Genomic DNA, 13,565 nt, shown 5'->3' on the forward strand with positions numbered 1-13,565 from the left:
ATAAAAAAATTATAAATGAACCCATTCTTAAGCATTTTTGTAACTTATATACTATTTATTACTCACAAGAAATTCTTTTTAATCAAAATATGCTTGGAAAAAAATATTATTATTTTATTTTTGTTTATAAAACAGTTTGTGTGAATAAAAGTTACTCTTTCACAAAATCAGAGAATTCTGCGGAGTTAAAACAAAAATTTACAAATTATTAAGGAAATTATTAACAATAAAAACTGAACATAAATTTTATAAGTGAAATATTTAGTGTTATTATCTCAATCATAATTGGTTCACTTTTTAAAAAATGAACCTATTTAAAATAAATATATAAAATGCGAAAAATAAAATCATAATCTACTAAAATCAGATAACATAATTTTATAATCACCTACTTATTATTTTATTATACTTTCTTTAGAGTCATTTTTTATTTCAACGTGACAAATAAATTGAACCTTAATATTTCCAATTGTGAACAACTATAATGGAATATGTATCAAATGTCATTTTACATTAACAATGTGAATAAACAAAACAAAAAAAAAAAAAAAACACGAAACGCTTGTTAAAACTTTTCCCAAATAGATCAAGGCTATCGGCTGTCCAGGCCAGACTACGGTCACAGTGAAGGAGGCCGGTGAAAGCGGACGTGAAATTAAGGTGAATTGGAGTTTGGGAGGTGTTGGAGTCCGCCAATCAGAGTCAGGGCAATGGTGAATTCAATTGTGGAAAAAATGCGCTTGCTTTGGATTTTAAGGCCCAAGAACTTACAAAAACTTGACGAAATCTTAAAATGAATTTGTTTTTCCTAATTTTTTAGTTGTAATTTACGTGGAAAAAGTTTCCTTCTTTTTTTTTTTTTTTTTCCCTATCACTTCATCTGGTAGCCTTAGGTGCCCATGAAAAAGACAGATGCATCTTAACCAAAAAATCCAAAGAGGGGAAGGCTTATATCACTTGGAAAATGTCAAAGCCCAGTGTACTACTCCACAATTAAAGCATGAATTTCTCACCCCAAAAGTAAGAAAAACAATTACCTCTATCTTAGTAGTTAGTATCCATAAAAATATTAGTTGTTGTTGTATTTATGATTATGAAGAGGCAATTTGTTGACTATAAAAGATTATTTTTATTGCATTGGAAAGCAATTTATCATTTGGTCAACCCACAGGCCACAGTGTTAAAGAAAGAATATCTGGTTGGCTTAATTTCAAAAATAAGAAAAGAAAAGAAAACTAATTACACAAGTTTTTAGTTATACGGTTTTTTTTTTTTTTTTTTGTGGTTAAATTACCTGGCTTCAGGGTAATTAAGAGGGAAGATTTCATGTGCATATTCCCGTTTCGAGTGTTAATTTGTGGAGATGAAGGCGATTGGAGTGCATCTGCACAATATCTTGGTGAATACTTTCAACTTTGAACCATGAGTTTTGAGTCTGAAATAATATCATTGTACTAGCTAATTAATTTTTATCCAAAGTTGTTCAGCGTGAACAATTTGAAATATAAAAGATATGCCTTTTTCCGTTATCATCCTTGTTCATTATGCAGAAAGAGATACTCCCATTGCTTTTGATTATAGAGTACTAGTACAAACCCAAAACCAAAAGCTATTTCATAAAAAAAATAAAAAAAAAAAAAAAAAAAAGAACAGAAAGAAACAGTGCGAGATCATATTTGAGGGCCACATGAATTTCGGGAGGGTTTTGATAAGTCCATTTCAACAACCTTGGAGAGCAGCTAACTGATAGAGATTTACAAACAAAACCCGAAAGAGCGGTTGCCCCATCCTAAAAAGTTTCCCTTGCTAATAAGCCCAGGCCACATGCAATGTCATTTCATATTTTTCCTTGGTGACGGACGATGACAAAGATTTCATATTTCCCTCTATTTAGAAACCACCGTTTTTTTGGGTAAATGTATTTGTTATTCCATGATTTCTGTCGATGCCCTCACCATGGTACACTTGGCAGCCATGTCTATAATTTCCTTCTAGCTAAGGTCCCCATCATAAGATCAATGTGGTGTGTTGTTTTCTAGCATCTTCACTCTATCAAAATTCTGGATGATTCCTCTCTGGCTCTCACAGCCAAAAGAATTCAGTGCTGTATGGATAATACTACTAATATACATATACGTTATTCATCTAACAAAAAAAAAAAATTTAATGATGCATATGCGAGGACAATTTTCCATCTAAGCAAAGGACTCATCATCAATCGATGGGGCCATCAAGTACCAACTCTGGCTAGATGGGATGATCTGAACCGTTGCATTGAACCAAAGTGATTCGAATACTTCTATCACCACAGAACCGTCCAAGATAAAAGTTGCCTTTTCCTTTTTAGATTTTACATGTTTTTATACTACATTTATTGATTGGCACAATTACAGGGAAAGGATCGGAAAACAGACAGGGATTGACCAAATGGAACGGACAATTACGTTTCTTCGTCTTGTCAATCACATGATCCTGGACGATTAGACCACTGATTTTCTATTTCTAAAAAAAAAAAAAAAAGGAGTTCGAAAAAACTTAAAAACCTAATTGGACTATGATTGAGGGAACATAATAAGCAAAATTTTTTGGTACAACTTAATTTATAGGCGTAATAGGCAATGCCGGTCGAGCTGAAGGGTAAAAGAAATATAGGCCGCAATTATAGTTGGTGACTAATTTCACAAGCCCATGTAGGAAGCATGCAAAAATAATAAAGGAGTAGTGCTCACACGGCCCAATATTATCCATGTAAAAATAAAACAAATCAAAACAGAACACCCATCAAGTTTTGATCCTTGGCCCTTGCTTTGTGTTGGGAGTGCTTTCCCTTGAACACATTGTTTCACCAGTTGTTTGTTTCCCTTCTTGCGCGCCTTCTTCTCAATCTCGACATTCTCTTCTCTCTTCTTCTCTGCTACTAATTCTTCCTCCAACTGCATACACAGCTGATTCAAATACACCATGTTCGGTTAATTAATTTAGTATCAAATTTATGCATCAGTTAATTATTACCCATCTCCAGTACTAGTATACCTTTAGTAGACGGTCCTCTACTTGGTCCAGCCTCTCGATGAGGGTTCCTTTAACCTGAATCTCCGCCATCACATGATCAATAGGACGGCAGCGCTTCTCCAGGCTCCTTGGGGAGGAACCAATGGATGATGGATGGCCCTCTGTACTGGTCAAGGTCCCACTTGATGGGGTGGACGACGCGCAAGAGCTCCTGGAAGGCCTGTTGCAACCTCTCATTTCCTGTAACTGCCTTAACTGATCATCATCATATATTCAACAAAACACAAACATCATCAAAAATATTAATCTAACAGAGTACGAAATACCCCTATAAGTATTAAACAGTACTTAGTAAGAGAAATTAAGCCGAAAGTTAATACTATATACTCGTACATTTCCAGATTGCCTCAAAGTGGCATCACGAAACGGATGTACCATGTTGTCTAATCGATCTAGTTTAGAGAGAACCGGTTCTTCACCGATGATAGCCATTTGAAAATAATCGAAATTTCACGGGTAATAGAGTTTTTTTTTTTTTTTTCCTCTCTGTTTTATGCCAAATTTGATGAATTTGGTGATGAAGAGAAAAGCTCGGGATGAGTCTTAAAATAGCAGTAGTACTGGCGTAGTAACTAAAGAAATGATATAAATAGGGTTATACGTGGCAGCATGTGTCACCACTTCTATCTTGCAAGTGTTAAGAGTAATGCGGACCATACCCATATGATTAGGATAATGATAAAATACAGGTCAGGGGTTTGCACGCAATGAACGTTGCAGACCAAAGTTTGCTGTTTGTTTGTATAATTGTACGTACTATAGCTACTATGTGTTTTCTTATGTGATGTGAGGGATCGTTGAACGGAGTCAACCAGAGCCAGTGATGTTATTGTTAGACAACCAAAAATTCAGGAACAGTAGCCTTTCTGGTTATAAACTTGAAACATTACTTGCATTTGCCCTATAATGAACTAATGATCTTCTTGTTTTAGTGGCATATATATACATATATATATATATGATGATGATGATGATGATGAGGAGGAGGAGGAGGAGCTTGAGGAAATTGCTTCTTCTAGCAGGAGGTATTTGTGTTTTAACCAAGGTTACTGATGCTGGAATTAACAGGCACTTGCATGTGGCTAGAATATCAGTAAATGTCTTCTAGTAGGATGTTCTCATGTGATTAATTTGCTGTCTTTGCTTGGGTTGCTTGGTGCTCAGGTATAATAAAACAACGAAAATTCCATCCATAAATGATCAACGACACAAATATCCTTTTCGATTTTCCATCTCATGTAGCTCCGTTTTACAAACGATCCCCACTTTTAAAGTAAAACACAAAAAGCATCATTGTACTCCAAAAGTTATCTACTTGAATAAATAGTACTTTCCAGAAGTTCTAACCATAAGTTATGTCCAAAATATTACATTACACTCCGGGTAAAACAAGATGATGTCATCCAACCTATATTCTACACATGATGTGAATTGGCATACACACAATATAATTAAAGACAGAGCAAGAGAAGGAACGTAATTCCCACCTTGGCATTTACAGCTTGGTGAGACCAAAACACGCGATCAATCTAGTATCAGTTGTCGCTCTTAACAGTTGATTCCACACTGTTCTACATCCGGGCCGGTAACTCTTGTGGTAAAGGGATCAATCCGCACCCACAACAAAGAGAAAATGGAGGCAAGCAGAATTGACCATACGACAACAATGGTAGGTGTCCGGTTTTGCCGTCCCATCAAACCTTTCAAGAAGGGGTAGAGATGGATGATCACCCAGAAGGCGAAGAACAGCTTACCAAATAGCGGACCCCAAGATTGATAACCACTGTTGATGGCATATGAGATTCCTGCAACAACCCCCACCAAATTTATAATCAGGAGAGTAGTTGGTGGGATGAGAAGTGTTGTCCATTTGAACATGTAAAGTTCAGCAAAATCTCCGTCTTCGTCCGATGCTTTTGAAGTGACAGTGAAATTAGTGTCAATGCCAGCAAGAACTTTGAGAAGCCCTTGGAAAACAGCAAAAAGATGCGACGAGACACCACCAATAACCCAAAACTGTTCATTTCTCCACCACTCATCAATTCCAACACCACTCCACCTCATTTCTAAAATTCCAGTTGCAAAGATGGAAAGAAAGAGGGATATAAACCATAAACTAGCAATGTTACTAATCTGCAGTCACAGCAAACCAAACAAAATAATTAGCATAAAATGCAGCCTTATGAAGAAAGAGAAATTGTTTGATATAGTTTAAGTCTTTTAACTCCGCAAATAACATTAATAGGATGACATATGTCTTTTCTCGTATATTTAAAAAAATAAAAAACCTAATTAAAAAAAAAGAAGTGGGACATGTCCTTTATGGTATATGTAAAGAAAATTAAAAAAAAAAAACTAATTAGAAAATGGGACATGTGTCATCAAATTTACTGTATCAAATAATTTTTCTTTAAGAAAATAATGAGTTAATGAAGTAATAATAATTTCATTAAAAAAATTACTGATAAGGTCTATTTCGAGAAGAGTCATGTCTTCACAAAAGCATATAAACATGAACCCGACTCATAATGGGTTATAAATATCCAATAATAAATTAAAAAAATACTGATTAAATATGCAAACGCCAGACAGGCAACAAGTTTTTTTTGGATAACTAGAAAGAGGATAAGTAACGAGTTTAGGATTAGACAGGGCCAGGTATATGCGCATATATGCAGAAGAAACAAAGAACTATACAGAGAAGAGTAACCTGTGGGATAATGAACTTGTTAGTGAGAAGACAGACAGCAGGCAGTGTGCAATACATGACAAGAGGAATAGCAGTGACTGGGTAGATAGTAGTGTTAACATACGCAAACCGTTCAAGCCACTTCAGCCTACCACCATAGCCATACCAGATAGGGCAATGCCTACTGAAAAGAATTTCCACAGAACCAAGAGCCCATCGAAGCACTTGGTTCAGACGATCTGAAAGATTAATAGGAGCAGACCCTTTAAAGGCTGGGTGCTTTGGCATGCAGTAAATTGACCGCCAACCACGGGCATGCATTTTGAATCCTGTAAGAATATCTTCTGTAACAGAACCATAGATCCATCCGATCTGCAGACAAAAGGAAAGACGCTGAGGACATGAAACAAATATACATGCACAGAGGACAAGAGATAATCCTGCACAAGCAACAGAAAATGAAATGTAAAGCGGAATAAAAGCAAGCATTTGTCCAACTTCCCAGGAATGACTATGGATTTCTAAAATTCAACATCAGGTTTCAAATATGCAGACAGTCCCTGATCTAGGAGCACAAAAATGCACTCAAAATAAGCTTATATTCATCTACAGGTAATTTATCGGTTATTATACTATACTCTAATTCCTTTCTTCTTCAAAAGCCCTAAAAGAAAAAATTTTACATAATTCAGTATGTTAATAACATAAACTCAACAGCCACAAAATCCAGCAATCAATTTTTCATGTAGTGGGGTCAAACACTCTTAAAGCAATAAACATTTCAGGGTGAAAAGGGGGGGGGGGGGGGGGAGGGGGAAGTAGGAGAGGAGCAACTTACCTCACTTCCCCAATCTGTTTTGTCCTCATATCCACAGCTGATAACATGAATTGCTTCCTTAAGAAGTGTTTCTGGTGTTGCAGACTGAGGGACACCACCATTCTCCATAAGTGTAGAGGCAACAAAAACAGCAGACTGACCAAAACGTTTCTCCAGGCTCATTTGTGACATAAGTAGTGACTTTTCATCATCAAACCCAGCACCTGATTTCCGAAATGTAAAAGGGAGGACATGGAAGAGACTTCCTCATTTGGCCAAAAAAGGCATGTAAATAATATTCAGTGCTAAACTCATAAAGCCAAGAAAGCATATAGTTTACCTTCAACACCCTCTTCTATATCCTCTAGACTGAATATTGGCACAGTAGGATCAACATGCTTGCCAGATTTCTTCTTGTCTGATCCCTTTTTGCTTGATTTTGAACTCTTCTTATGAGAACCTCCACAGAGTGAAGACAGCACACCTGCTTTTCTATGCTTCGGCTTAAGTGGAGGTTCATATCCATACAATGCTGTTCTATTGAAGACACATCCCGTACCGACATAAACAGGTCCTTGAATTCCATCCTGACCCCTCAAGTTTATCTGGAATATCATAAAGTATAGAAGATGTGTCAGAAAGAATTCTATAGCCTGTATGTTCCGTAAAAACTGGCACACCAGTTATTATAACTGTAAAAACTAATCAGTAACATCATTAGCAAATATGCAAATATTTAGCTTAGTAAAAGATATGGACCTTACATCAAAGAAAACAGTATTTCTATTGGCATATCTATCATTCCGATCAATACCATCAAATCTTTGTGGAAATTGGACATAACAAACATGCTTCCCAAGGTTTGGATCCATCAGAAAACACATAGCTTCTCTTAAGGCCTTGCTATTATTTATGTAGTGATCACAATCAAGATTTAACAAGAAAGGTCCATTAGTAAGAACCGCTGACACTCGAACCTGCAAGAAAGAGTCATTCGAAACTAGGTTGAGATAAGATGACAACAAAAAAGCATACAAATAAAGTTTGATTTAAGAAGCCACTTACAAGTGCATTCATAGCACCAGCTTTCTTGTGGTGTTGGAAGCCTGGCCGCTTTTCACGAGAAACATAAACTAACCTAGGCAGCTCATTGCCCTCAGCATCAAGGCCCCCACTCTGGCCTAAGAAAACCTACAAATTTTACAAAAGCTTAGTGAAATTAATAATGGATGCAAATTACTTATAGTTCTGGCAACCAATTAACCTCATCTGAAATAATTATAACCATGTAGATAACATGATGATTACAAAATACACTTAAAATGGAGTGGAATAACTCACAAGCAAATTTGTTTCTAACTCATGTGTCCATTAATATTTAACTTCCTTATCTACCATTAAACGAACACAAGGCAAACATGCTAAAACACTTGTGGAGTGTCTGCAGTCCACTGAGTATATAGAATTTTTTATAATCCAGAAAATAAGGAATAATCACCATCCTGATGACAGCAGATGCATGAGTAGTGTATCTATGAATGCAAAAATAGTCCTACCTGGATCATTCCCGGATGGTCTCTGGTGTTATTACCAGGCCATGGCGTCCCATCCTGCATAATCCATCCTTCTTCAGGAACTTTCTGTGCCTTTGCAACAAGCCCATTAATTCTAACTTTAAATTCTTCATATTCTCTCTGCAATAGAAACAAAGAAGTGACCACGACAAAAATTTGAATATGAAGCAATTGGAAACCAAGGACCAACCAAGCTAAATCCTTACCTTCATAGCTCTACGATCTTTAACAAATGATGGTTGAACTTTATCCTTCAGATAGTCAATCTTCTGTGCAAAATACCATTCTGGAGCCCGAGGCTCAATGTTATATTTCTTGCAGAACGGTACCCATTTCCTGGCAAACTCTGATGTCTCAGACAGTGCCTCAAATGTTAACATAGCAGCACCATCATCAGAAACATAGCAGGAGACCTTGTCAACAGGGTAGTCAACTGCAAGAATGGATAGCACAGTGTTGGCTGTTACAAGCGGAGGCTCCTTTAATGGGTCAACCGTACTCACAAAAATGTCAACAGCAGCTAATTGCGACGGTTCTCCTTCACAATCGTATCTGTTTTACAGACAAGGAATTGAAATCACAAAAACAAGAATAAGACAAGGACTGAAATGAAACAACTGCTTAAAATATATTAGCAAGGATTCATGAGATTGGCAGGATGAAACATCCTACCTTAAGGCAAGCCTATCAAGATATGTTTCACGGTTAACAGGAAGCCATTTAGGGAACTGATCCAATATCCAGGATATTGCAAACCAAATTTCACATATCACAGATATCAACCACAGAGCATAGGCATTTGGAACAGGGTTCGTTATTCGATAGTGCAAGAAAATGCAGAGAATAATGAGCCGCAGAATGATGACCATCCGATAAGGATTTATTTTAGATGAGGGAATGGAAACCTTCCGTGATAGAGGCTGCCTAGCTTCATCATTCCTGCAAATTAAGAAGTATTGATAATTAAACCTAGGCAAGACATATTCATAGCAGGACTCATCTTCCATAAATCAGGAAGTTTGCAATGGTTGCTAAAACCAGGTTCTCCTATTTCAGAAAAATATTCTACGTAGCAGGATTTAGAAATACCCAAGACAAAGGACTAGAGAATTACAATCAGGATTCTAAAACTTTCTTAACTTGCCAAGGACTATTAAAAGTTTTAGAAATTAATTAGATGGGAACGCACAGTAAAGAGTCATCCCCAAGCACATCTGTGCTGGCATCAATATCTCCAGCACCCCTTTCAGAAGTAGCCTGGCCTGTACTAATAGGAACAACATTCTTCTCCTGCTTCATCTTCCAGCCATCAACTCTCTCTTTCCAGGCTACATTTCCTAATCCTGGTGAACCAAACTCTCTCACGGGATCCACAACCCTAATTTTAGCTGCACAAAAATTTCAATTTTTATATCAATTAGGGGTAGAAACTGATTAACTGTGATAAATTTCAATTTGTGCAATTGATTGATGTCAGGAGATGCCATATAAGGAAGAGGACATACGTTTTCCACCAGCAACTCCAGGAGATGCCATAGAAAGCCGCTCAGGTGATGCAGCAGATAACTCACCAGAAACCTACAATACATCAGTGGGAAAAGCAATATTCCAATCCATCATTCGATACATGAAGATTTATACAGCAAGTCAGTAGCTTATAGACAGCCTACATACCTCCTGCCCATTGGTGAGCAAGGGAATATGGTTATGAGAAACCTCTTTATCATAATTTGGAGCACCAACATCCTCCCCTATACTGTATGTTGCATGCCAGCTCAACATTCTTTCAGCAATTTTCTGCTTCTGGTTTTGGTTTTCTGAAGAATAATTGAAATCACTAGCACCATCATCTGCATCACCATCCTCTTCTCTGTCTCCAAGAATAGCAGGACTACCTGGAACCAGTGAAAAAATGAATGAGAAATTTAATTGGAAAGCTATCGATAACTATTGACAAGATTTGAAAGGTAATTAAGCACAATAATGTGAAAATGAATTCAACACTCAGTGTTAATAAACTACTTAAAACAACAAAAATCTCACAACTGTAGAACTTTTGAAAACCATGTGAGTATCTAGTGAGACATTAATGTTCAAAGCACCTTTGTGCCTCTTGTATCTGGTTTTGCATTGAGGGCATGACTGATTCCCATCCTTCCTTTCATATTCATAGCAAGGCCTACAGACAGGGAATGCACATACATCGCAGGCAATGAATGGATCACCATCTGCATTTTTTCCAACATTATCACCACAGATTTGGCACACCTGGCCGCCCAGATTCTTTACGGGCTTGCCCTGATCAATCAAAGGGTAACAAGTCAAATAAATAATAATAAAAATGGACAACATTGAGTATTCAAAGTAAAAACATCTAAACCTAACAAACATGCACAGCTATAAGTAAGAACACAAATCAAAGTGTAGAGCAATCATATGGAGCAGTGATAACTAGGTTGTGATTTCATAATAAATTGAGGAAATCAATTGAAAACAAAGTAAACACGAATTCCTTTTTGATTATGGAACCAGAAAAGCCAACAATTTTTACTCCAATGGACCTCTTGTATAGGTGGTGTGGAAACAAAATAAAAATCAAGCACCCATAAGAGGTTTAATTTTCTTTTATCTTCAATTTTCAAACCAATAAAGCAAACAGCAAATCAGAGACAGCCGTGAATATTTCTTTCAATACATACCCCAATGTCTCCTTCTGGTTCCATTATCACCTGCTTCTTTCCTCAGTTCAGAACAATGTACGCAAATGGTTGTCCAAGTATCAACAAGACATGCGCATGCTTTTATTTTATAAATGAAAGTAGGAATTACTTCAATTAATCCTGCACTTCAAAAGTAGGTTTTTGAGTCCAAATTTGAAATAAATAAACAATGAGAAACAGATTTTTTAAAAAATCGTAACAACATTTGAAGTATCTTATTCACCCTTTAAATTTTCTACTAATGTACTACAAAAATGGCACTTAATTGAGTTAATGAAGTCAACTCCTTAGAACTCTCAGCAACCAAACAAAGAACTAGCAAAGCACACTCAGATGAATGCCATAGACAAGTTCAATTCAATTCTTTTAATAGAAAATTTCAACTCAAAGCGTTCACCAAACAAACCACAATCTGAAATTTCGATAACAAATAAGACGAGTAAATAAGAGTTGGGTAATCCAATTTGTTTAACATTTAGAGAAAAATATTATAAGGAAATGCACTATGAATCAAACACGGAAAAATTCAAAATATTGAAACAAATCCGTGAAAAAACCAAGAAAACATCATCCAAAGCTAAGGCTTTCCCTTAGTTATCCACAATTTTCAGAGTGAAAAACAAACATGACCTTAAAAAGGGGACCGAGTTTTAAGGTTTAAAAGCAAAATCGGACTAAAAATGGACACAATGGCTTCAATCTCTTGCAAAATGAGACCAAAACTACATCAAATCTTGCAGGAAAGGCACCAGAGAAAGGGAAATCAGAGAAAGAAACTGATCTACAAACCTTGAAGAATGAAGAATTTGAGGTAAGAAAGAGACGAGGAATGCAAAGTAACACCTCACTAAATCTCTAAAAATAATATAATAGAAAATAACAATAATAATTAATAATGATAAAAGAAACAGTTGAAGGGGGTATTATTCTCTAAATAATAGCTGTAAGCGGAGAAATTTGTTACGATAGACGAAAGCGACAGAGCAACAGCCGGTAGCTCCTTCTGCACTCCACCGACAGTGCGCTGTAGATTTTAGAGTCAGGAATGAATGATTGACAGTTGAAATGGAGACGCCTACAGATCATTTACACCCAATCATTTTCTTTGCTTATTTTATTTATTTATTTACTTTCTTGTTTAAAGAAATATACCCCTTTTTTTTTCTTTTCTTTTTTTTTTAATAAATTCTTTTCTGTTCTATTGCATGTGCTTTGTTGAGGCCTGGCGGTCGGACCATGGGAATTAGGCCAACAGCTGGAACGCAATGATATTACAGTTCACATACCCCAAACCAACAAAAGAAATTACAGAGGGTGACTTTGTTGTTGCGGTTCAAGTTTAGGATTTTTTACCGGGTTGTTACTTTTACCAACCAAACGGTGCCACGTTGGACTACAAAAAAAAAGTGGCAGCAGTCCAATACTAGTTTGTAGGTCCAGTCATAACTGTTGACTCGCTGCAGTTTTGTCCGCCCAATGCTCAAAATCATACTTCATTCTGTACTTAAAAATATTGTATAATTTCGATCTCAATTTGCCTGGGTTTAATAATTTCTTGTAATTAATGTTGCTGTAACCCAACATAGAAATTAATGTTCTTTGGAGTATGTCCAGCTTAAATTTTTAACAAAAAAAAGAGATTTATTAAACATCACATAATTGATCTCTTAATAATTAAAACTATTACGATAATTGTTATTATCAAATCGAGTAATAATATCAGCACACCTATTTTTTTCTCTAAACACATGACACATGCGTTGATCTTCAAGATTTTTTATCAACTTTTTACAATAGAGATCAAAAAGAGTATCACGGGATTAATCACCTAATAATTTTTAATCGTAAAGATAACAATTATGATATCGAGTTCAAATTTTAACTTGTGGATATTGAATCTTTTTGCCAAAAATAATTCATCTCTGAGAGTTCACAATTCAGTCAAAATATTTGAACACACCTCAATATATTTAGAGGAACTAGAAATCAATTTTCCCTCGTTGTCTCAAATAATGGCTTCAACTCCTACTTTTCTAAGGTTACCCAATACCAAGTCATCTGTGTTTAATTTATACCATTTTTCATTGGAAGAGTTCTACCTAATGGACACAAAAGATTGCAACGGAGCCTGAACTCCTCTCTGGTTCATCGCAAAGAATTTAACAATCTTCGTAGTTGTCAATTTCACAAAATCAACGATTTCACCATTCTGTCTGTAATTTATTCTATTCCTTTCAAGCCAAATCTCTCATAGAATATGGATAAACAACAGGTACTAGGGGATACCATGCATGGATCGATGCTTGTTTAAAGCATTTTTTTTGATCCATTGTCTATAGTCCAGGATTTGATGGATAAAGGCAAAAAGCTCCTCACAAGGCAGCCCATATGTTTCTAGTCCACTAGCAATTGTAAAATAAGTGTTCCAAATCCTCTTGGTCATGCATGCAAAACACACAAATAGTTGGAACATTCAACCCTCTTCTAGCAAGCTCATTACGTGTAGGCAAGATACAGTGCATGCATTGCCATATGAAAAACTTAATTTTTGACAGAGCACGCAACTTCCAAATCCACTCCCATTGACCTTTATTCTCGTTCAAACTTGTTCCTTTAACAAGGCTATAAGTAAATTGGGTAGTGAATACCCCACTAGAAGATGCAGACCAGTATATACTATATTGTCCCTGTCC

At 36.1% G+C, this 13,565-nt stretch overlaps 2 protein-coding genes across 7 annotated transcripts; both read right to left on the bottom strand.

Annotated features, from left to right (window-relative positions):
* Positions 1 to 2,535: 2,535 nt before the first annotated feature.
* LOC111304493 (uncharacterized) lies at positions 2,536 to 3,635 on the bottom strand. 4 transcript variants are annotated; one of them, XM_022901051.2, is made up of 3 exons: positions 3,406 to 3,635; positions 3,034 to 3,252; positions 2,536 to 2,945 (listed from the first exon to the last, which is right to left on the bottom strand). In XM_022901051.2, exons 1-3 carry the CDS (start codon positions 3,502 to 3,504, stop codon positions 2,679 to 2,681), a joined length of 585 nt encoding a protein of 194 aa, XP_022756786.2. In that variant the 5' UTR covers positions 3,505 to 3,635; the 3' UTR covers positions 2,536 to 2,678. The 4 variants fall into 4 exon arrangements, with proteins under 4 accessions (XP_022756786.2, XP_022756784.2, XP_022756785.2 ...); XM_022901049.2 differs by having other exon boundaries at positions 3,034 to 3,258; XM_022901050.2 differs by having other exon boundaries at positions 2,536 to 2,933; positions 3,034 to 3,267.
* A 632-nt stretch (positions 3,636 to 4,267) lies between these two features.
* Positions 4,268 to 11,966, bottom strand: LOC111304491 (cellulose synthase A catalytic subunit 3 [UDP-forming]-like). 3 transcript variants are annotated; one of them, XM_089749844.1, is made up of 15 exons: positions 11,837 to 11,966; positions 10,852 to 10,992; positions 10,255 to 10,450; positions 9,827 to 10,047; positions 9,658 to 9,730; positions 9,342 to 9,540; positions 8,825 to 9,091; positions 8,359 to 8,704; positions 8,135 to 8,272; positions 7,644 to 7,769; positions 7,343 to 7,555; positions 6,919 to 7,183; positions 6,600 to 6,802; positions 5,783 to 6,133; positions 4,268 to 5,205 (listed from the first exon to the last, which is right to left on the bottom strand). In XM_089749844.1, the coding sequence occupies exons 2-15, from the start codon at positions 10,873 to 10,875 to the stop codon at positions 4,621 to 4,623; spliced, it is 3,207 nt and encodes a 1,068-aa protein (XP_089605970.1). In that variant the 5' UTR covers positions 10,876 to 10,992; positions 11,837 to 11,966; the 3' UTR covers positions 4,268 to 4,620. The 3 variants fall into 3 exon arrangements, with proteins under 3 accessions (XP_089605970.1, XP_089605971.1, XP_022756782.1); XM_089749845.1 differs by having other exon boundaries at positions 10,852 to 10,997; XM_022901047.2 differs by lacking the exon at positions 11,837 to 11,966 and adding an exon at positions 11,662 to 11,696.
* Positions 11,967 to 13,565: the final 1,599 nt, after the last annotated feature.

The sequence above is a fragment of the Durio zibethinus genome, chromosome 21 (assembly GCF_047325235.1).
Source record: "Durio zibethinus cultivar Kanyao isolate XHJ-2024 chromosome 21, ASM4732523v1, whole genome shotgun sequence".
NCBI lineage: Eukaryota > Viridiplantae > Streptophyta > Magnoliopsida > Malvales > Malvaceae > Durio > Durio zibethinus.

Excerpts from the sequence above, each read along its gene's own strand:
- LOC111304493 (XM_022901048.2), bottom strand. The coding sequence starts at position 3,504 with ATGGCTATCATCGGTGAAGAACCGGTTCTCTCTAAACTAGATCGATTA. Across the intron at positions 3,268-3,405 it reads CTTTGAGGCAATCTGGAAAT|TTAAGGCAGTTACAGGAAAT; the intron begins GTACGAGTATAT and ends GATGATGATCAG. Across the intron at positions 2,946-3,033 it reads TAGAGGACCGTCTACTAAAG|CTGTGTATGCAGTTGGAGGA; the intron begins GTATACTAGTAC and ends TATTTGAATCAG.
- LOC111304491 (XM_089749844.1), bottom strand. The coding sequence starts at position 10,875 with ATGGAACCAGAAGGAGACATTGGG. Across the intron at positions 9,092-9,341 it reads CTTGGGGATGACTCTTTACT|GAATGATGAAGCTAGGCAGC; the intron begins GTGCGTTCCCAT and ends CTTAATTTGCAG. Across the intron at positions 8,273-8,358 it reads AAGATCGTAGAGCTATGAAG|AGAGAATATGAAGAATTTAA; the intron begins GTAAGGATTTAG and ends TTTCTATTGCAG.